Raw genomic sequence first — 25,230 nt, 5'->3', positions numbered from 1 at the left:
GAATCGAAACAACAATCGATGGAGTGAAGACAACACTCATTCTCCGAAAAAACAAAAGTTCAAAGTGACAATGTCATCACAAAAAATAATGTGCACTGTCTTCTGGGATAGGAAAGGCGTTCTGCTTACTGAATTTCTTCCCAGAGGTGAAACCATTAATGCGGCACGTTATTGTGAGACTTTAACAAAACTAAGGCGTGCCATTCAAAACAAACGAAGAGGAATGCTCAGTAAAGGAATTGTGTTGCTCCATGACAATGCTCGGCCCCATACTGCTGGTGTCACTCAATCGTTAATTCGACAGTTTCATTGGGAGCAGTTCGATTACCCGCCGTACAGCCCGGACTTGGCGCCGTCCGACTATCACTTGTTCCTGCACATGAAGCGGGAGCTTGGTGGCGAGCGCTTTGGATCTGACGATGACACGAAAAATGCTGTGGAGTCGTGGTTATCGAAACTGGCGAGAAGTTTCTTTGACGATGGTATACAAAAACTGGTCACCCGCTATGACAAGTGTTTGATCATTGGCGGAAACTATGTTGAAAAATAGTTTAAGACATGTATTTTCATGTAAAACTAAAATTGGATTCGAAACAATTGTTTTACTTTTTTTTTTTTTTTTTTTTTTTATCAAAACGGTACTTAGTTTCCGAATACGCCTCGTAAGTTTTAACTCCCCGTGAATTTTAAAAATACACTCCGCGTAAGATTTCAGTAAATGCTGCCCTTCTTCAACACCTATGGGCCGCAGGTATTTTGTATTTACGCGGCACGATATTGTGAGACTTTAACAAAACTAAGTCGTGGTTATCGAAACTGGCGGGATGTTTCTTTGAAGATGGTATACAAAAACTGGTCAGCCGCTATGACAAGTGTTTGATCATTGGCGGAAACCAAGTTTAAAAATAGTTTAAGACATGTATTTTCATGTAAAAATAAAATTGGATTCGAAAAAATTGTTTTACTTTTTTTTTTTTTTTTTCAAAACGGTACTTAGTTTCCGAATATGCCTTGTATTATCCCACCAAACTGTCGCCAAGCAGCGCGATTTAGTGCCAGTAATCGATAAGGGTGACATATCACAATACACTTATATCTAATGTTTCCTTCGATGTAACTCTGGCTGATTCTCGATAAGCTGCCTTTTGTTTTTCAGAACAGAGATATTAATTAACTGTTATTGATGTGATTTTTATTCATGCATTTTGAAAAAAAAATGAGTCCAAGAAATGTAGAATCACATTTGTGACTGCCCTCCGGTTTATTTAAAGTTCATTGGGAGAATCATCATCTATTCAAGGGAGGAAAAAAATAGCTGTGTATGAGAGACAAAACAAGTTTAGAACAATATCCTGCGAGAAACTTGTACTCAAAGAGTTCTAAAGAGAGTTTCCTGTAAAATCGGAAGGAGTAGTAGAAGAAATCGATGAGTGCTTTTCTAGAAAGCGCTAAAACAAAGCCGGTTAAATAATTCCGTAGCAATGGCTATTTGGTGAATTATGCAGAAAGGTGTGGTATGGTGTATTTAATTATGGCAAAGCACACTAGGGCTATCTGCCTAAGGGGAGGGATGCCTTTCGTGGAGGACTTTCTAAGGGAAACTGGCTCGTATACACGTTACACATGGGGAAAACCACGAAAACGCCCATGCAGCCAGCCCGTTCGCGGGATTCGAACCTCGGACCGAACTACCAGTGTTCAGCGACTTTAGAATTATGCAGAAAGAGTGACGAATGTTTTATTGTAAGAGTTTCAGATAGAAGTGGTGGGCCTAGAATTCACAGGAGCGACTGGCGCAACTTTGGCGGGATCTCCGCTAACTTTCATAGCTCGATGGCAACCAATTTTCACGATCGATGGGATAATACGTAAGTACCTAGCATTTTAATACTCATAAAATGAAATAATCTACGAGCTAATATTTTTTAATTTTTTTTCTTTTACTTCTATATATCTCTCTCGCGCGTATTTTCACATTAACTTCTTCAACAAATGATTTTAAAAACTTCTAATATATAGTAACAACAGGAAATACGGATACGCATGGGTAGCAAAATTTAAGACCTTTTCGTAAATGGGTTTCCTATTTTCAAGAGGCAAAATTAGCTTCAAAGGCAAGGACATGTACGAGTAAGTGCGATAATATTGATATCCTTTATGTCGTTAAATTTCCTTATGTGGGGTACGTTTTAAAAAATTCAACTAACTTGGTAAGTTGAATTACTAATAAGCTACGTTTAAACATGTATTTTATGTATACACTTTTTTTGGCTTATTGGATACATTAATGTATATATATTAGCATTTTAAAATTTCATTGTTATTTTTCTCTAAGACAAAAACCGTTCCTTTATATTTTCTGTTTCAGTAAACAAATCTCCTCCCCCCCCCGCCAAAAAAGGAAGGAAAATTAAAATAAAATAAATAAAAATTTGCAAACTGAAAACTTAAGATTACAGTTTAACATATGGAAGAAATGTTCACCTTTAAGGATGTTAAAAAACTTAAAAAGATATAAAAAATAAGAAAATACGAAAAATCATTCAAATATTTCTCTTCTGTTTTTAAGAAAAATCATATCGATTGCTGCCAGGTGATGAAATTAAATCATTACTATTGACTAACATTGAAACTTCAATGTTTTTAAATATAAATTTTTAAATATAATAGATTTTAAAATAGTAAAAACGGATACTATCATTTTCCATAAGAAAGCATACAGAGTTTTACAAATTCTTCTGCGTTGAACCATATGCCTTGGCGGTAAAAGTATATTTTAGGGTACCCCTTGGCAAAACTTGGAGATTTTTGGCAGTACATGGATGCCGAGTTTGTGCAATTCTTTGACTTATTATTTTGGCTTGCATAACGGTGATTTTTGCGTAAAAAATCGCCGCTACACAAAGCCAAAATAACAACACAAAGAATTGCACAAACACGGTATCCATGTACACATCGACCTATTTTCACTAAAAAAAAAAAAAAAAAAAAACCCCGAATTGCAGAAAAATGGCATTGCGCACTCCCTTGACTTTATCCATGTACACATCGATATATTTTCCTTTAAAAAGTCAAAGGAGCACCAAATTCTACAATACATGTAAAAAAAAAAATAATAATAATCTCAATAAACTACATTTTAAACCAAACAATAAAATAACATAAGAAAGGAAAAACATGTTATACATTTAAGGACTACAAAAAGCAAATGTCCACTTACCCTATTTAGAAGTTCCTTCACCTTTAGTCTGTGGCACACTAAATTCCTTAACAGCTTCCAAAATCTTCCTAAAATTATCTGAACTCGAATCCGTATATTGGCGTCGCCACATCTGAACCTTTCTTCCTACAAACCCATTCAAATCCATGTAAAGGGTTTTTACGTTCCGCTAGACGCATATCCTTCCTACATATGACACTTATAATGGCTACTAAGTAAACCTTCATTTACACACCAGTCAGTTAACGCTCGTTCAAAATCGTACAGAAACTTCAAATTAATCTTACTACATTCAACCATTCTACCATCTAAACAATAAAACCAACACACATCACAAAAGCGCTTGGGTTTCCATAACATTCAACTACTCAGGCTACCATAAATGAAACAACAACTTGGCGATAAATGAAACAACTTCGCCATAATACAAGCGGTACCTTAAAGTCTACTCTAACCACCTTGGCAAAAGCTGCTTATGGTTTTTAATTTTTTTTAAGCTGTAATGTCTAGAAGTAATGACAGACGATAAATAATGTTGCTTATTTTACATTTCGAGATTTTAACAACGTTTTCGAATTATGGAACAGGAATATTTCCCTTCGGAAAGCGTAAAAACATATTCTTCAATCCGCAGCTTTTTTACGTGAGACATTTTGGAAGAAGAATAAATTTTAAAGAAGCGACGTAGTTTCTCATTTAAGATAAGCTGTTGCTAGAAATTTTTATTCCAAAACATTTGTTTTTTTCGCTTAAATTTTATCGATATTATTCCCAAATTGTAAAAACACCCACTGTACATATATGTTGTTGCATGCTACGAATTCGTATAGATCTTCTTAAATAAACAGGCCAGCACAATTACTTTAAATTTTATTCATATAAATAAGAGGTGTGAAGGGCAAGATAAAGAGCTATAAATATCCAAAGGAGAAAGCAAAATTTACGCAAAATTTTCCTTAATACGCGAGGAATATCGTAGATCCTGAAAGCGCTTGCAGAGCAAAATCTAAAGCAGTACTCACCGAGAGAAATGCGCTTGAGCAAAACAAATGCAAAACTGAACTGAACTGAACTACACTAATTCAGATTCCACTGCAGCCTTCTCATAATCATAGACCAGAAGAGGCAAGGTAAGCCCTTTCGGAAGTTTCAAGAAAAATCATTCCTAGAGCTTCGAAAATACTTTTTTTTTTTTTTTTTTAGATCTTCAGAATGTCATTAAGTTCGCAAGAAATTGCCGTGTATATTGCGAAAGGCTGGAAAGAGGGTTCCTACACAAAAATCCTTTTCTATTTGAACTAGCTTTCCAATCTCAATCGATTAAAAACTGCAATATTTCAATATAATAGTAAAAATACACACATGAACTCTTATTTGCAGGTTGCAGAACAGCTGATTAATCCATTTGGTGATGACGACGAAGACTTTGAACTAAACTGGATTATCGACAGGCACATGAAAGTAAGAATAATCGATTTCATTTTTATCACATGCCAAATCATTACGTGTCTGCATGACTATGGAATTCCAGGAGACATAAAAGTTTTTTAAATAAATAAACATGTACAAAATTTTAAAAGATATTTAAATTTGCAATTATATTTATATCAGATGAAAGAGAAAATACTGTTTTAGGTAGATTTTACTGTCATATTTATAGAATAAACAGCTTTTGTAGTTGCCTATTACGGATCAATTGTCGAGTAGCAAAAGCCGCAAAACAATTGGAATTTACTCCTACTTTTTTTCCAGCTGTTGATCGTGCTGAGTATATCAAGTTTTGATAGTTTATAGACTAATATGTAATACTAGAAAGAATACTTCTGATTCTCTAACTATTAGAATAAGCGAAAGCGTTAAACTCTGCCAAGATGCTGATGTTACTGCTAACGTTGGGAATAATAATTAAGTGACAATAAATAATAACTTAACAATAACTAAAGCAGGCAACTCACGCCTTAAAGCTTATTCATCTCATAATATCTTAAGGATCAGAACAGTTCACCGAATACAAGCCATAAAATTAGATCATAAAAATAAGGCTTATAATATCCTGTTGATTGCATCATTGAAATCTTACAAATCACTATTTTAAATATATAAAAGCATCTTATTTGTTTTCTAAAATAAAAGTCTTAAAACCTTGGGATTCCATTTTAAATTGTTTAGTAAGTCGTTTCCATTCTCATCTTCAACATATTCTTCAATCCGCAGCCAATCAAGGATTAAATTAAGCAACTTAACATTTTGTAGTGTTTTCAGATACTGAGTTAATATTTTTGAGTATTAGAATTTCGTGATAAACTTTGTGAATAAACATGGCAGAAGGGAAAAAAAATTAACCAAACGTTTTGAATCTCGTTTACAATTCTAAATAGTAACAGTTTTTACAAGTGAAGATATCATGAATTTATACCCCAAATATAAATAGTACAGCGAATATAAACAAAGTATAGCAAAACTTAATACTCAACTGAGTGCGTCCAAACCGAAAGCATTTTTTCTCTCTTCGCCTTTTCTAATATAGGAATATGGACCAGTTCCCCAGAGAAGTCCACCACGAGGGAATCGCTTCCATAGGTAGGTAATATTAATTTGCTCTACCAAAATGTAAACATTCAATCACAAACTGCAACTGAAATCCAGACCCTGGGGGATTAGAAACTTACATTTGTTCCTTGAGATCAATTGCAATAACAATTACAGTTATACAGGGACCAAAACAAAATGTCGCCAATTTTGGCGACATTTTAGTTGCCGAAAACCACTGCCAACTTGGCTATATCTCGCTATAGCTAATGGCTAAATGCTAAATATAGACTTGCTCCTGTATTCTTATTTTTCTGTAGAGCATTATGCTTCTTTAGATTTTCATGTTACATGTACAAGAAAGACTAGAATTTCACATATAATTTCATTAAAACTATTTATAAATATACAAAATTCGTAACAGGATTCTTCTCAAGGACTGCACGTCCTAGGCAGGAATCCCCGGACAGGAAGCCATACTTACAACTAAGCGCTAAGGTTGCGCATTCTGCCAATATCTCCGATATTAGACACAGGTTCTAGAGGGTTTACTCTTTCGTTTAATGAAGGTCACTAGAGTACATGCTGCTACCACTCCACCTTTTCTAATGGCTTATTAATTGCATTGCCAACTCTCACCGGGATAACTGTCCTCGATAGGCCGACAAGTGCTGAGGCTATACTAGTATTCCTTTCGGACTGTTACAAGTTTCGGGATAATCTACGACACCGTATTGGAAATTTCTGTTTTCAGCTATGAATCCAGGAAGTAAAAATTCTATTCTGTGATATCATCTTGAGCTATTATTTGGCGAACAGATTTAACTTCTTCTCCCTTAATTCCAAACAGGGTTATGTACTCAGAGGCAAAAGGCAGTTCGTTAATTTTTAGAATTTTCTTTCTGTATTTTCTTAGAAAGTCTAATCCGAGTGTGCAAGGGTCTCGAATATTTGCTGCATATACGGTGTGATGGTATGCGTCACTCCCTAATGTGATATTAATGTTTAATTTTAAAACGATGTCGATTTTATCCCCGGAAAAAGTCTGGAGGGTAACGCAGTGCAGCGTACAGATGCGTTTACCTTCCAAATCGTTTCGTATGATGGTAACAAGGATGGATGATGTCCGATGATTAACAGTCCATTACTGCTGCCACTCACTGAAGAAATCTGGAGCGCTTTAAAATGGAGTTTCTCATTGTACTGACTTGCTTGGTTAAATCGTCTAGACGAGCAGTCAGTATATCCACTGGCTCCTGGACTTGACCACTTCTGATTGGGTGTTGGTCTCTGCGAGTTTCTTGATGGGCTGTCCCGAATTTCATGGCATACACTAAAGCGCTTTGTAAATCCTTGAAATCCGTCATTCTCAGGGCTTTCTGTACATCATGATCCTGGATGCCATCAACGAAGTACTGCAGGGACAGTATTTCCCTTGCTTCTGTTGGACAATCCGAAAACGCAAGATGAGACAGCCTTTCAAGAGCCATGGCGAGCTCCTGGATTGCTTCTGTTGGCGAGATTTTAACTGAAGTCCGCTATAATGTTTTAAATAATTCTCCCCAAAGCGCAGCTCCAACGCGACGGATATAACTTCGAAGTCTAGCTTCTGGATTTTTGTAACAGTTTGAAGGATATCCGTTGCGTCTGCTCTCGGAGAAGCGGCGAGATGGCAGGCTTTAGTTTCGTAATCCCATCCAATTTTCGTTTGCCACTATACAGACTGCATCTTGTACACTTGCAAAGAGGTCTTTCCATCATATGTGGATAGCTTAGAGAGAGTGGGGACGACATAGGCTCCAATTTAAAGGCATTAGAATTGTGACCAGCTGTCGTTCCGGATTTCTTTAAACTTTCAACTTCCTTGGCGAACGCAGTAAAAATTCTGTTATCTATTTGTTATACGATTTGCTGCTGGACGGCAGAAACTCTTTCTTCAATTTCTCCAATTTTATTTTCAACCATGTTTGTTATACCTTCCATAGCTTCAAATTTGTTTTCACTATGCAGGTAATTTGTCTTTTCAGTTCCTCTTCACCTGCTTAAATTTTTTCTTGAACTGATTCGATGGACTCTTCCAACTTTTCTTGAACAGTTTTCATCTCTTCGTTGAGCCCACCAGCGGCCGAGCGGTAAAATCGCTGAACACTGGTAGTTCAGTCCGAGGTTCGATTCCCGCGAACGGGCTGGCTGCATGGGCGTTTTCGTGGTTTTCCCCATGTGTAACGTGTATACGAGCCAGTTTCCCTTAGAAAGTCCTCCACGAAAGGCATCCCTCCCCTTAGGCAGATAGCCCTAGTGTGCTTTGCCCTATTCTCAATACACCATACACCCCACCACCACCATCTCTTCGTTGAATGCAGCAAAGGCTGCCACTAGCTGTCTTCGTTGCTGCACTATCTCTCTTGCAACCGGCATTCAGTCCCACTTCTAACACCAAAATTTAGTGCGTGCGTAAGGTTTGTAATAGATTGAACGCACACAGAATTGATGATAGCTTGATAAAGTTTATTTTACCAAAAGGAACATTTCATAGTCCTGGAACTTTCCACAAAAATACTCGTACATCTCTTTTCAGTATTACAGAGTACAATTAGTAATTACACTTCAAACTACCAAGAACGTTAAACACAACACAATGCAAAGGACATCTAAAGAGCGAAGCTAACACGGATATCTCAATACTTCGAATTCAGCTCTGAACTAATAACTAAGAGCAGATGTTGTGTCCGCTCTTATATAGTTTTTCACCCGGCCGCCGAGAAACCTCTAGTAAATTCCATTTCTCGAAATTACTGGAAGACATATACCGTTAAAGTTACATCTAAGGACCGGATACGATTACAGTTGCATATAGTGATCAATTACATTTGTTCAATTACAATACCCATTATAGTTATACACAAACCGGATGATAAAGTCGCCAAGTGGTCATTAAGTTTGGTGAATTTTAACGATTTATCGCCAAATTTCGCGCCTAAAATTAGTCTCCAAAACCATCGTTAGCTTGGCGATATCTCACCAATTTAGCGAGACAGCCATTCACTTCAATGTTAAATAGACTTCCTGTAATCTTATTTTTCTGAAAGCTTCAGTTCTTTAAATTTTCATGTTGCTCAATTAAAAAAAAAAAAAAAAAAAAAAAAAAAAAAAAGAATTTCAATATAATTTCACTAAAATTATTTATATATGTACAAATTTGGTAACAATACTTCATCTATCAATTTTTGTGTAAAGATTTACCTTTGGAATCTTCTATTTTATAGGGTCTCTTTCCGCTGTATGTATGTTTCGATTAAAGATGCGTCTCTCATTAAAAACAGAACATTTGTGCGGAATATACTTCAAGTTTGTAAAGCAAAATACACACATAAAATAAGTAACTTAAGTAGCTTAACGTTATTCCTAAAATAATGAAACTATACACTGAAGTGACAAAAGTCATGGGATAGTAATATGCAAATATACAGATGACAGTAGTATCGCGTAGAAAATGTATAAATGCGAAGTGCTTTGGCAGGGCTTTCATTTGTGTTCAAGTTATTCATGTGAAGAGGCTTTGACGTGATTATGGCCGCATGACGAGAATTAACAGACTTTGGACGCGGAATGGTAGTTTTGGAGCTAGACGCATGGGTCATTCCATTTCGGATATCGTTAGGGAATTCAACATTCCGAGATCCACAGTGTCAAGAGTGTGCCGAGAGTATCTAATTTCAGGCATAACATCCCACCATGGACAGCGCAGTGGCCGACCACCTGCACTTAACGACCGAGACCAGCGACGTCTGCGTAGAGCTGTCAATGTTCACAGACAAGCAACACTGCGTCAAATAACAGCAGAAATCAATGTGGGACGTACGAGGGACGTATCCGATAGGACAGTGCGGCGAAATTTGTCTTCCTTGGGCTATGCCAGCAGAAGACCGACTCGAGTGCCTTTACAGACAGCACCACATCGCCTGCAGCGACTCTCGTGTGCTCCTGAGCATATCGGTTGGTCCCTAAACGAATGGAAAACCGTGGCTTGGTCAGATGAGTCACGATTTCAGTTGGTAAGAGCTGATGGTAGGGTTCGAGTGTGGCCCAGACCCCACGAAGCCATGGACCCAAGTTGTCAACAAGGCACTGTTCAAGCTGGTGGTGGTTCCATAATGGTCTGGCTGTTTTTACATGGCATGGACTCGGTCCTCTGGTGCAACTGAACCGATCATTGACTGGAAATGGATACCTTCAGCTATTTGGAGATCACTTACAGCCATTCATGGACTTCACGTACTCGAACAACGATGGGATTTTTATGGATGACAATGCGCCATGTCACCGGGCCACAGTTGTTCGCGATTGGTTAGAAGAACATTCTGGACAATTCCAGCGAATGATCTGGCCACCTAAATCGCCCGACATGAATCCCATCGAACATTTATGGGACATCATCGAGAGGTCAGTTCGTACCCAAAACCCTGCACCGTCAACACTTTCACAATTATGGACGTCTATAGAGGCAGCATGGCTCAATATTCCTGCAGGGGACTTCCAACGACTTGTTGAGTCCATGCCACGTCGAGTTGCTGCACTTCGCCCGGCAAAAGGAGGACCGACAAAATATTAAGAGGTATCCCATGACTTTTGTCACTTCAGTGTATAATGTAAATTTACTAACGAAATTTTATCGAGCCGTAACTAAATTTTTTCATTTTAAATACGTTAATTGCGTTTACATATAAATATGATTTTATACTTGTCGTTCGAATATTTAAGTAAGGATCGTTTAATGCTAGCTTTAAACTACATATCTCTCAGGTTAAAAGGGGCATAAAAACATTTAGCTAAGGATATCTTAAAATCTAATCTTTGGTAATGTAATAGAATTTCTTATGCAAAATGATTTATTTTTGTTTCCTTTAGGTATCCTATTTGGGGGTAGACACTCTTAACGGCACTCCTCCGCCTCTGGTAAAAGACACTTATTATAATGAACTTGATGTCAAGATTCCCTATACAGAGGCATCTAAGGGTTACAAGAAGAAAACTTATCGAGGATCAGTGGCTTATATGCAGTGAGTAGAAAAGCATCCCTCTGGCTCTCTTAAACGGCAAAACAATTCAGAGGGAGGAATTTAAATCAGGAGATAAGAACAGCATTAATTTATTACGTTTCAAAGCATGCATTATTTTTCTTTGCTAATAAATCAAAAAGTAACAAAACGAGAATTAAGATTAAAGACAGTATTGGTTCACTTTTCAAACAGTTCATAAAAGTTGCAAGTAGTAGCTGTCTAATTAATTGTATTTAACTCCCCGACTGAAACGTAAGAATCAATTATTGCATACTTAACCCATATAGCTCCAACAATTAACTAACAATATTGCTATAGAATAGGGATTCATTTAATCTCTTTATAGACAGCAAGAAAGTTTACCAAGATTTATCAAGTTAATAAATCGTCTCCACTTATTCTCTAGGCATTTAATGCACCTTAATGTTATATAGCGGCGTTCATCAGATGCTATCAATCTTTTCCGACTAACGGCAAATTTTAGAAGCGGGAAATGAACATTTCAAAGCTTTTATAAAAAACGGTTTCTTTAAATATGAATAAGTACTTATAACTTTACTACATTTTTTTCAATTATTATGACTAAAATATTCTTGCATAATTGCATTTAGAAAATGTATTTACAATGAATTTCTATTGTAGAGTTCCAATGGAGCAACAAGGAATGGTCCTTCCAGATATGTCAGAAGAAGAAGACGACGGAGAAACAGTTAGCGAGAATATGGGCCCTAGACGACCATCGGTATACACTCTATTCCATAGCAGGGGGTCTAATCATAAAGGTGTCAGTCCAGCAAGCAGTTTCACTAATTTGGATAATAGATCCATCGCTTCTTTGGACTCTGAATGGAAATGTTCTTTGCCTAACCTTTCGACGTCGGCCACACAAAATGCTTCAGGTACCTTGGGGTAAGATCATGCCCCTTTCAATTCTTAGTTAAAGTCTTATAGAATGAATTTGAAAATATTAAACTGGGAGTTAGTATGGGCAATGATAAAAAGGGAGAAGGAAAACAGACAACAGCAGTATCCGAAAGCAACAATATGCACTAATAAGAGAGCTTTAACAAAATGAACGCACTCTTTTGGTTGTATCAATTTCACTCAAATTCTGCATATTAAAGAGGACATTAAAAATGATCATACGCGTAAAAAGAAAGTAACACCTCTCAGAATAAGGCCCACCAACGGCCGAACGATGAAACCGCTGAACACTAGTAGTTCCAACCTGGGTTCGATAGTAGGCGAACGGGCTGGTTGCATGGGCGTTTCCGTGGTTTTCCCCATGTGTAACGAGCCAGTTTTTCTTGGAACTCCACGAAAGCCTCCTTTCCCTTAGGCAGATAGCCCTAGTGTGCTTTGCCGTAATCAACTAAACCTCAAAACCTCTCAGAATAAAGCAAGATAATCGAAGCTAAAATTGTGCGTAATATTGGTGTGTTATTTAAGTTTCTACTTTCGCTACAAGCCTCAGTGGTTAGTTAACGCGCATTGGTACTAGTTACAAGTTTTCATTTCGAATCCTGGGGCTGCCAAGGTAATTCTTTAGTATTATTTTATTTTGAAAGGAAATTTATTATTTTTAAAGGAACAGAAGAAAAAAGTACAAAATTTTGTGCAGAAAGTAAATTGATTTACTCTGTTCTAATTTATCTTACTTATTTATCTTATTATTTACTTATTTATCTCACAAATTACTATGACAAATTAAATTATTCACAAATCTCACAAATTAAATTATTTACTTATTTACTTATTTATCTCACAAATTTACTTACAACTTATAGATAATATTTATTTTAAAAATGTTCAAAACACATGGCATCATGAACACATTAAAGTAATCGCTAATCACGATTAAAATTTCGTTCGAAGTAACATTAAAAAAAATTTCAAGGAAAAATACATTTCTATTAAACTTCATTAAATTCTCTATTATTATATCATCTGCAATATTGTATGAACCCACAGTTTTCTCCCTTATATATTTCAGAAACACATATTATGAATAAAAGTTTAAATTGCGATAAGCCATCATTTATTCAACTTATCCAGTGCTATTCAAATAACTTAACATCATCAGGCCATCAACGCTTTTTGAGAAAGGAGGTATAAGGTATTTCTCCCACTTTCCAAGCGTGCCTTCGTGGTGTAACGGTAGCATGCTGGACCGGTATCCAGAGGTTCATGGTTCGATTCCCGGCAAAGGCGGTTGCATATTTTTCATCTTTTCTGCTTCCAATTAACCTAATGACTCTACAAGTGGCGCTCGAACTAAAAGGGTTGTGGATGATGGCGACTAAATCCCCTAAAACCCTAGTCGCCCTTTAAAAAGGGGAGTATATAAGGTATTTCTCCCCCTTCCCTAGCGTACCTTCGTGGTGTAACGGTAGCACGCTGGGCCGGTATCCAGAGATCAGTGGTTCGATTCCCGGCGAAGGCGGTTGCATATTTTTCATCTTTTCTGCTTCCAATTAACCTAATTACTCTACAGCGGAACTTAAATAATATGAATATTATTTAGAACTCACGTCTCGACTGATTTTGAGAAAAGCGTGCTCTGTTTTTACATACAAATTCACGGTAAGGTCCTCTTTAGTTATGAAGAATTTAAGCGAAATCGCAAGGCCGTCAGTTAGTAATATTATCTTGTTAATTAATGGGCGTTTCTAGAAGAGTGAAATATCCTGTTCAGAAATTTAAATAGTGATCTGAGACAATAATTAATTAGTTCTAAGACGAAAATTAAAGCACAATGCAGATTATCTATAACCATACGCAAGAGTTAACCTTCGTTTCAAAAGTAATAATTTTGATCAAATTAAAGGTAAATTTTGAATTTAAACTGTAACTATAAATCTCAAACTCCACATCGATTATTCTTAATTATGTATTATTAATAATTATTTTCCCCAAATGAAATCCAAAAGTAAAAAGTATATTACAGACACAATGAAATTTTAAATTACATATACAGTTGGAAAAAAGGCATAAGATTAACGTGTAAGCTATATTAAACGAGTGCTTATAATACAGTTTCTTTAATATAAAGTCGTGATTTTATCTTGCTGAATTTCTTAGTCGTTATTGATTTTGTAGACTATAATCATTTTAAAATATCGGTAATTATGAACTTCCTGGAGCGTTTTCTAGTTCTCATAAGTTGGACTTTTTCAGGAAACCATTTTACATAAGAAAAAGATGTAGATGTATTTAATTATGGCAAAGCACACTAGGGCTATCTGCCTAAGAGGAGGGATGCCTTCGTGGAGGACTTTCTAAGGGAAACTGACTCGTATACACGTTACACATGGGGAAAACCACGAAAACGCTCATGCAGCCAGCCCGTTCGCGGGATTCGAACCTCGGACCGAACTACCAGTGTTCAGCGACTTTACCGCTCGGGCGCTGGTGGGCCTTACATAGAAAAAAAGGCCGCAGAACTTTTATATGTTCGACCCAAATGCTTACATTAAAACAGTGTAACTCAAAAAAATAATTTGTAACCTTAAAGCTATACAATTTATTCAGAAAACTTATAAATGAGGTTCGAAAACGGTGGTACAGACTTTATTTCTTTAAATACATATGCTTCCGATTACAGAATTTTACGGAAACACTTTCAATATTGTTTGGAAGGTTTCTACAAATACAAAATCTAACTTTTTGTGTGGTGTTAATAGATTCAAAATTCCAATTAATATATTTCGTATGGTTTAATAGTTTAACTTAAAATTCCGTATCTTTATATAGAAACTTCGCAGAGCTATGGATAATTAATACTTTCGTGTGGCTAGCTGTAAATTTAATAAGTGTTTTCTCAATTAGTATGAAAATATTATTCACCAAAACGAGCTTTTTCTATTTCTTTGGTTTCTTTATGACACTGCTAAACAAATTTTAAAATTCGCTCCATAATAGGTATTGAAAAACGAATTTACACTTACAGAATCTTTTCACACTCAATAGTGAAATAATTTTCACAAAATTACTTACCTTATTTTCAGTCTATAACTGCAAGTATATCGAACTTTTCGCAAATACTTTAATTACAGAAATTATTACTAATTTTATTTTAAAATAAAATGTATAAACTTCGATTAATAATATTTTCACTCAAAATAATAAAGGTAGGAAGATATCCACGATTCGCCTCTCTGGTAATTGTTAAATTAATTACGGGTTAGTTTCTTGCGACCCATACTACCTACATTCACTCTTTACTGCATCAAATGAAAGAGCGCTTTTAAGGAAGATTTTATACCATATTTTGAAGAATTAGGAGAATTAATCTTTCAGTCTCAATTTTATATTAATATGCCGAATTACCTTCCTAAAACAACAACTTAGATTTCTAGATAATTTTGATCTTTTGAGGATGCAATTAGAAAACATGGCTATCAGTCATGTTCAATACAGTTATTAATACTTAAGTAGTGTTATTGTTTTCACTCAGCTGTAAAATCATATCCATAACAACTATAGTTAAAAAATACAAAAGCACGTAGTTATCAATCGATGATGCATAAGATCTTTCATTTAGCTTCTAATAATTATAAAAAATTCCTTGATCATCTACGTAAGAAAGTGAATCATTTTCAAATCATTTTACTTAAACTTCTCAAAGATATTTCGCATGAAGTATTGTTTTATACCATAAGTATGATAAATAAAAATCTGTTTCAACCATTCTATGTATCATTTTTAACAGAGGGAAAAAAAAAAAAAAAAAATTAAAGCTTTGATTTTATATTAGGCTCAAAGGGGCATTGCATATATATATATATATATATATATATATATATATATTTCATTCACACACACGTATTTGGCCTAATGTACCTTTGAAATAAAAATATTTAAAAACAACTTGATTTTAGAATTTCTGATAGAGAGTCTCACGCACTGGAGATAAAAATGTTTTTTTTCGTACAATGTTAACATTGCTCGCTTTGAAATTGTTGAGTTTATTAATCAAAAATTCGTTAGTTTTACAAAACATGAAATACACAATAAAGAAATAATACTAAAAAAAATCTGAAAGCTTTCAGATTTTACATTACGTCCAAAGGAAGTTTTTTAATCTTTTGTGTGTTACCTTTATTTATTAAATGTTCTTTGTACTTAAACCATAAAATTCAATTCAAGAGCAATATCGCAAATAATTTTAAAATGAGCATATCTTTAGAATTTCGGATACACAGTCTCGCGCGCTGGAGATATTTTTATTTTTTTTATCCCCCGTACAGTTTTGCCATTGCTAGCTTTGAAATAGTTGAGTTTGTTAATCAAAAATTCGTTGAAATGTTACAAAATATGCAATCGATAGTAAGACAAATTTCAAATTCCAAATTAGGGCTTCCAGATGCCCATATTCGGTGGAAGATTACGTTATTAAAAATTTGATGACTCTAGGCACCGTTGTTTTATCACAGTGCGAGAAACATACATATATTGATGCAAATTTTTCATTATTTAATTTCTTTAAATATAACACAGGGCGATAATATTTGGAAGCAACAATTTGAAAAATGAACCGACATTTACATTTTTCAACGCAAAATGCCAAAAACGAAAGTAATAGCCCTGCTGGGCTAAAGCCCTGTGGATTCACAAATTCGAAATTCAAAATTCGGGCTTCCAGATGCCCATGTTCGAGTGGAGGATTACGTTATTCAAAATTTGATGGCTCTACGTACCGCCGTTTTTTCACGGTGCTGGAAATATACATACATTCATGCAGATTCTTCATTATTTAATTTATTTAAATACAGGACGACAATATTTGGTGGCAACAATTTGAAATGTGATTCAGACTTTCATAGTGATTCAAAGCAAAATGCTGTTTTGAGACAGAAAAAGTGCTGTAGCAATAATTTAAATACCCAATAACACTTATGCTCCACGAACTTCTGTTTTACATTAGTTCTTACGGAAAAATAGTTTTAGCTTCAGAATATTTCGAGTGATGAACGGCTTTCAGCAATTAATACATTCGTGAACCGAGGTTCCACTAATTTGCGTAAAACAGAATTCTTGATTTTGTGTCATGCCATGATCCTGTCCTTAGAATCAGATCACTCTTTATAATAATGTAAAAAAATAAATAAATATAATTTAAAAAAAAAAAATCGAAGAATTCCTTATAAATGCCAGCTGCAATAGCAACAACTGTAATATTTTGTTCTTAGCTGCAATAGCAACACTATATTTTACATTCTAAGCATTCATGATAATATACGTATTCTACTTTATAAATTTAACACATATAAAAATTATAAAAATGAACTAAAAACTTAAAACTGAATTCAGCTATCATTAATTAATAATTAGATATAACTTTTATTAACTTAAGTTATTAACTAATAATTAGTTACCTAACATAGAATTAAGTAGTATAATATCTCCTCAATATATATCGAATTCTATTCATTGTTTGCAGCGAAATGTAACAATGTATGTAAATAAATCTAATAAAATTAACGCACGGAGAATCCAAAAGCATCATAATTACTCATTAGAGAATGCATCGATTCTGCTTACCTTTAGTAGAATTAATTCTGTAGAATAATGTAGCTTTCAGACACCATAACACCAAACATTACTTCTTAAGTTTGAGCAATAATGATTTTCACACCTGCCATTATTCAGCAAATTAAAAATAAATCTACCGCACAATTTTCAGACGATCAATTTAAAATTCATAAAATCAGAAAAGTAAATAAATCAAAAATTTTCTATCGTACTATTACACACATTATTACATGTCGCACTATTGCATGTGATGATTTATTTATTAAACAAAAAGATTAATTATTCAAGATGCGATTTAATATTTTTTCCGCCGTTTCGCCGGCGCACCAAACAACAACGACATAAATTTTTCGCCAAGTGATAATACTGTTGTTATAATTCTAAAGTAATTCGAAGGTTTCGATACTTATTTAACATTCAAAATCAAATTCCTCGAATGTTTCTCGCATTTTTGGATGCAAAGTCAATGAGGTTAGAATTTAAATGGAGTAACCCTTCTCCGTATACCCCGCGCAATGAAAATGAAACCATGACATGTCACGGTATGATGTCACAACCTATCATGGCCTCTGTCATAGGCGAACTTCTACTTGGTTTCGTTTACATTCTAATTGGTGTTGTTACATCATTGAACATTTATAAGTCTCCCGTTTTAATTTTAATACTTAACATAATTGATTTTCTACTTAGTTTATATTAAAAAAAAAAAAAAAAATCGCAAGAATTGCAAATAACTACTATTTCAAATTTAATAAAAATCTCGTTACATGCAGAAGTGTAAATGGTAGCTTAAATTATAAGTCAACTTAATAAATTTAACAATATGTTTCGAAGTCTTATTCGTACGCAGTATGACAGCCATAAGCCGTGACGTCTTCTCGCTGACATTTCTTGGCTTAATTTTTGTGACATCATGCTTACTCCATCTATTCTAACCTCCTTGCGTAATGTGATTAAATCACCATAATACACAATTGTTTTAAATAAGTAATACACAATTGTTTTAAATACACTTAATGTATAGATAAATAGGAAACTTTTAAAAAGAACATGACGTCTCAAAAATATATTAAAATCATCTAAAAAAGTATTATTATTTTAATTCATATGCATTATATTTTAAAATAATTAGAATATAAAATTGTGTTACTTAAAACTTTCAATGGAAATCTAGCGCACTTATCAATGTTATTTATACACTGCATAAAACTTATTTAAATCTTCAAACAGAAATATTTTTTACTGTCTCTTTTACTTGCTAAAATATCTTTTAATTTATTTCATATGATTTTAATACGTTATTCTGATTAACGCTTATAAAATATATATACTTGATTTGTCAAATGTGATAATATGTAAAGTCATTAAATTCACTCATCCCTGCTAAGACTTGGTCTTCTGGAAAAGTGGTCGTTTTAAACAGATATATTCAGTTTCGATATTTATTTATTTAATCAGAAATACAGGTCATTTTCCGAGTAAGTGTCTTAGAAATGTGTCCCCCAAAGAGGGTTCATTGTATTTTGCCTATGTTACTGATAATACTCTACTAGATAAAACCTGAAAGAACTTTAAACCATAAATAAAACGAGAGAAGGTTCTATGGCGGGTATTTAGATAATGGAAAAACGTAAAAAAAAAAGGAAACCAAATCACTATTGATGCATCTGTTGTATGCAAAATATACAGGGTGGTTATAAATATAAGTTCCACTTTGAAATGGGCCCACCAGCGGCCGAGCGGTAAAGTCGCTGAACACTGATAGTTCGGTCCGAGGTTCGAATCCCGCGAACGGGCTGGCTGCATGGGTGTTTTCGTGGTTTTCCCCATGTGTAACGTGTATACGAGCCAGTTTCCCTTAGAAAGTCCTCCACGAAGGCATCCCTCCCCTTAGGCAGATAGCCCTAGTGTGCTTTGCTATAATTAAATACACCAATTAAATACACACCACTTTGAAATGGTCATAACAGGAAAACTACTGTACCAAATGCAGGGGCGTAGCTAGAGGGGGCATCTGTTCCCGGGCGCAGAATCCAAGGGGCGACAAACTGATGTTACGACATTTTAGAATTAAATGTTTTCCATCCTTGGCAAGCAGTAGGGGGCGCGAAATCAGCAGTTGTCCCTGGGCACTAAAAACCCTAGCTACGACTCTGACCAAATGTTATCAAATTTGGTAATTGTGTAAAGGAGGTCATGGGAATTTATTCTCTGTGAAAAAACAAAGTTCAAAAACTCAACACCAAGGGGAAATGGCGCTATATACATCATTGTTAAATGAAATAAGGGTCGGAATCTAACTTAACCTTTTGTTACAAGGTTTAACATGTTGAAACGTTAACGTTGATCCTTAAGAAACGTTGACCTAAACAAAATTACCATTTAAAGGCGTTAAAAACGATAGAGGTCGAGTGCGTCATCAGTGTAACGGAGAAATCCGTCGATGAAAACAATAAATTAACGATAAGAAAATGTGAGATTGCAAATCACTCGCAAAAGTGTGTGCATTCCGGAAATCGTTTTCTTACAGATTGCTAATTTGTGGTTTTCGAAGCATGAATTCGGCCCTAAGACATGAAGATATCGGTTTAAAACTTTTTTAGTCGTTTCTAAAACGAAACTGTTTGCGGGATTATGCAAAATCTCATTGGCATGTAATTGGCTTACAGCAGCACTGTTTATGTTGGTAATCTAAACAATTTGGCGGAACTGAAAGATGCGATGCACCCAGAGGCGTAGCTAAGGTTTTCAGCACCCTGGAACACGTAAAGATTTTGCGCCCCTTTCTGTGTTCCAAGGATGGAAAACATTCCATTCTGATATGTTTATCATCAATGTGGCGCCCCCTGGATGTTGCGCCCAGGGACGGATGTCCCCCCTTACCCCACCCTAGCTACGGCACTGGATGCACCGACATGTCCGTAACATTCCTCCTGATATGCTAAGAGCTTCTGCTGAGAATGCAGTAATACGATTTAACTTGCTTTCGGAAAATGCAATATTGTTAAACGAAATTCGTTTGCATACAGCGCCATTTCGCGGAAAATAAATTTCCATGACCTTTCTTACACGATTACCAAGTTTGATAACATTTGGTGCAGTAGTTTTCCTTTTATGGCCATTTCAAAGTGGAACTTTAATTATAACCACCCTGTATATCTAAAGGGTTATAATATTTATATTATTGACAAATATTCAACAATTCATCAATCTTTCAATTGATTAAGCAATTACAGATTGATTAAATTCGAAAAATAAATCAAAGGTCTATGTCGAAAGATAACATTTTGAGAACTGCTCATGCAAGAAGTACATGTAAGATAAATACGTTATATTTAATGCAGTAGAAATACTTGACAAGGCTAGTGGCAGCAAGACGTAACAATGCAATGATTTTAGAAATGACTCCGCTAAGGACATTTCTGATATCAAAATTATAAAACGACGCTGCTAAAATTAAATTACCGGCGCGAGTCAGTGTTATTGGTCACATGGGATCAACAGGTTACGCGCCACATGGGTTCAAAGAAAGGATAACCTGTATGCAGTGCAATAAGCTCTGATAATTTTTTTAATTAAAATTAAATTGAACAGTACAAGTACTTATCAAAGTTACAAGTTATCAGTGCCGCCCAAGCGGTTAATCAATGTAGTGGTGTAACTGCACTATTCTACATTGATCATCCAGCGGGTAATCACTGTAGAATAGCGCAGTTAATACAGAATGTAGAATAGTGCAGTGCAATGTAGAATGGTGCTACAAACTACATAAGAATGACAGATGATACCTAACAAGTTAGGTAACATCTGGCATCAACACATTGGGTCACCAATGCCAGGCAGTGCAATAAACAAAGAAAACATTTAAATTACAATTAAATCGGAACACATCGACGCCCGTCAAAGCTGTTCTGAATTCAATTTAAAGTTAACAATAATCTACAAATCACTGGAGTTCAACATAAGCCACAGATGTGAGAGAATGCAGTATACAGATAGATTATTCAAATCTAAATTTAATTGGAGCAGATCACCGCTGAAAAGGTTGAGAATGATCTAGCAACACAAACATGGGTTATCATTGTGGGGCCCAACCGTGAATTTAAATAGATATTTTAATTAAAATTAATTAATAATTTAATTAAAATCAAAATTTTCAAAGCACACCGATTTTCATCCAGGTTGTCCGTCACCACTGCTTGTCAATACCAATGAAGTTTAACGTTGACCTGCGGGTCAGGGATTACTTGAGGTCAACCCACAAGCCACTTCCCTAACGCGGTGCAATAAGTTTAAATTAAAACGAAATTATTTTCAATTAAAACGAAATCGGAGAATACTTGAGTATTTTAAGGGTGTGGTTCACTAGATCAAGCAGTGGGTCCCCAAAATAGAGTTTTAAGTTAAAATACTTTATGGAAACGCAATGGTACCAGAAAGGCAACTATCATAGGCGATCACCAGAACTGACGGTCACCAGAAGACAACTTCCAGGTCACCAGCCTTGGGAAAAACGATAAGTTTTAAAAATATCATTACATCGAAGAATATGTTGCCTAGCGAAAGGTAAATATCATTATATCAAAGAACATGTTGCCTATCGAAAGGCAGGTAGGTCACTGATGACCAACAGGCTGGCCATCGGTGATTGCTGGAGGTAAAGCATTACCTACAGAAAAATTTATATAAATATTTAAAATTGAATGAAACCGAAGGACACTGATGACCATCAGACTCATATTCACCAACTTTCATTATATAAGTTATCACCAACGTTGGTCACTAGGAACCTATGGATTTTCATCCACTATTGCTCGGCAGTGCAGTACTATTACTATGGCAACATTTGTAAAAGCAAGTGGATGTAACATAAAAAGTACTTAGCGGTAACGTAACATAAACGTTCCGAAATTTTCCGATAAGCTTCACTAGATTTTACAATTTCAAAGTTTGTTGCCGAACATCAGAAAATCCCAGATAAAAGTTCCACATACACAATTACAGATACAGTACTTTTTCCTTGGACATTCTAAATTCCATACTTATGTAAAAATGATGAAAAATATTTTGAAACAGCTTTCTTAACTTTATTGTGTATATCTCAACAGAGCTATATTTAAATTACTAATGTGAAATCATAAGAATGCTTATTAGATTATTCCTTTTAGGAAAATTATTGTTTTCTTTTCAGATACAATCAAGCATCTCCTTGTGTTATTGACATGGCAACAGCAGAAGATGATGAGATGGTGCTTCAAGAGGTGAAAGTGGAGCAAACTGAAACTCAAAGGCCAACAGTCGAAAGATCTTTCAGTTTGCAGATTCCAGAAACTTCCGTAAGTTTTCCGGAAGTAAAGGAACCGACAACTGCTTTTAATATACGAAGAGGTTTGAGCCCCAAAATAGCACCCAAGTTTCCTCGTGAAAAACTAAAAAGCATGTTCAGGAAAAGACGTCTTTCTTCTGCATTTCCTTTCTATAAACTGAAAGGGGTTCGATTTAGCAGAGATACTAAAGATGACGATGAATCAGTAAACCAGTCTCTTTTGGACGTCAGCTATCAAGAACCAGAAGTTGAGATAACGTTATCAACACCAGAGCTTACAGAAACAGAAAAAGAAACAGGAGTGCATCCATATTACTATACTCAACAGATTACATCTGCTAAACAATTAGCGACTGGAAAAGCATTCTTGGTGCGACAGACAGATTTACAACGGTATGGATCTGAAGAAGAAAAAATGTCAAAAGGCCACCAATTACAGAGCCAAATGACTAGGGCAAGCAGTTTACCGATTATTCAACAATCTGACACACCAAGCATTCGAGACCCAATTATAGCTTTATCGCTCAAAAAAATTTCAGAAGTAATGAAAACCAAGCAGAAAGTTAAGAAGAAAAGATCTCCACCTCCTCAGTTCACATCTAAAGATAAGATCAGCACTGATGAATCACAAGATGAGCCTGCTTCTGATACTGAATCACTATCGCGAAGAAATACATTGCCACAGATAATGGTAACACGATATGGACAAAAAGCATCAGAACATTTAGATTTAGCAACAGCAGCCAATAGCTCCGGACATTCCAGTGGTTGTAGTTCTGATTCAGGAAAGCTTGAAAGGCCAAGCAAACGAGTATCTGTTCCTCCAGGAAAAGAAAAGTCTTCCGAGGCTTCATCCCCAACATATGTTAAAAAAGGATCAGTTTCTCCTGAGAAAACATTCAGGTCAGTATCACCAGAATCACATTCCACATCTAAAAGCGCCAAGAAAGCATCACCTCAACAAGCAAGAATTGTTGAAACAGCAAAAATATCAACGGATGATAGAAAGCTTAAATCACATCCTAGAAAAAAATCTCCTCCTCCACCAAAACGACCAGAGACTTTAGTTTTTGCTAAAAGCAGTTTCACACCTTCAAAGAAAATTGCTGGCATTTCACTCAAAAGTACGAAGCCTAGCTCTCCTACTTTGGAAAGTACCCCCAGCAGTCCATCTTCAGACATTCCTCAAACACCATCAAAAGTAGGGCGCAGTCCTTCTTTTCCAAAACCAGGAATAAAACCGATAAGAAGCTCTACAGGCAGCCCGAAACGATCTCCAACTACAGAATCTAATCCTTTTTCTACTATGTCTAGTGCTCAAGCAGACACTTCAATCACAATCTCCGATTCCCGAGAAGACATTAGAGAAATGAGCGACCAAAAAGGTTCTCAGCCTATTAGTCCACCTGAACCTCCACAATGCCGTATACCACGTGCCAACATCAAAGGGAAGAAATGATATTCAACAAAAGAATATTAAAAATCCGAACTGGAAATCTTCAGAGATTGTGGATTTAGAAGAAAGACGAAATGGATTCCCAATCAGTCCATATCGGACTAAATGCGAAAGAAAGGAGCTAATATAAAATATAGGCAAAGCTCCGACAACTATGGCGCAAGGAAGCCACGAAGGATAACAGCATCTACTGTAAAGAAGAAAGCACAACTGAGTTTAAGAGAAACATTCGGATGGCATTCTCTTCACAGGAATAAAATGACACAAATGTTATTAAAAATTTGTTGAACACAAAAGTTGTTCAATAGCTCATTAAGATTAAAGAGAGATTAAGGTTACGTTTATTCTTATAAATAGCATGGAAATGACTAGCTTCTACAAGAAGTCCAGTTACAACTCCAGAAACATTAAAGTGTACTGAAGTTGACAGCTTTTACTTTTAGGAATTACCCTGGAAGTTTACTGAAGAAAGAAGTGGCAGATAGAGAGCGAAAAACGATTTCATTTACGACACTAAGAATGAATTTTCATTCTTAGTGTTAACCTGTAAATCAGGGATCTGATTCATTCCTTATCAAATTGTGTGAAAACTCCATTTGCATCTACTCATAGTTATAAAGAAGCATGAGAAAATATCACCTTAGGTATTAAAAGAAAAACAGATTCATGAAGAATCCAGGGAAGTTAATGGGTTTGTTATTGAGCGGAATAAAAGATGTTCCTTTGTGACAGAACTGGACATCTTTTTTGTTTTTGTTAACTTGTTAACAATAACATGTTGAAAATAAATGCAGCAGTAAAACATATCAAGAACATTTTTTTTAAAAAAAGTAACGCTACATTTTAAAACATAATCAAGAACAAAATGTTAACCCTTGAAAATAAATTTTTTCTAAAATATTATGATTTATTTTTGAATTTCAAATTTCAAGGTTGTTTGCGTGCAGATAATGTAGATACTTTTGCAGCACATTTATCAGATTTTTTACACTTTATAGATGTAAATTACATACAGAATGGTCTTCAAAAAAATGTATCACTTTACTCTCAAAATTTAATCTTCTTTTCTTTCTTCTTCTTCTTTTTTTTTTTTTTTTTTTTTTTT

At 35.2% G+C, this 25,230-nt stretch overlaps 1 protein-coding gene across 1 annotated transcript in view; it reads left to right on the top strand.

The window, feature by feature from the left end:
• The window catches only part of LOC118181484 (uncharacterized), a 137,651-nt gene extending 112,625 nt beyond the window's left edge, over positions 1 to 25,026 (top strand). The window contains exons 8-11 of the mRNA XM_085812369.1: positions 4,601 to 4,681; positions 10,658 to 10,809; positions 11,452 to 11,718; positions 22,535 to 25,026. Of these exons, the coding sequence (XP_085668495.1) occupies positions 4,601 to 4,681; positions 10,658 to 10,809; positions 11,452 to 11,718; positions 22,535 to 24,128 (2,094 nt within the window). The 3' untranslated portion in view covers positions 24,129 to 25,026. The remainder of the gene's footprint in view (positions 1 to 4,600; positions 4,682 to 10,657; positions 10,810 to 11,451; positions 11,719 to 22,534) is intronic.
• Positions 25,027 to 25,230: the final 204 nt, after the last annotated feature.

The sequence above is a fragment of the Stegodyphus dumicola genome, chromosome 1 (assembly GCF_044657685.1).
Source record: "Stegodyphus dumicola isolate Sdum_Otavi_A_Nest chromosome 1, ASM4465768v1".
Taxonomy (NCBI): Eukaryota; Metazoa; Arthropoda; class Arachnida; order Araneae; family Eresidae; genus Stegodyphus; species Stegodyphus dumicola.
This window is presented reverse-complemented; position numbering and strand designations above follow the sequence as displayed.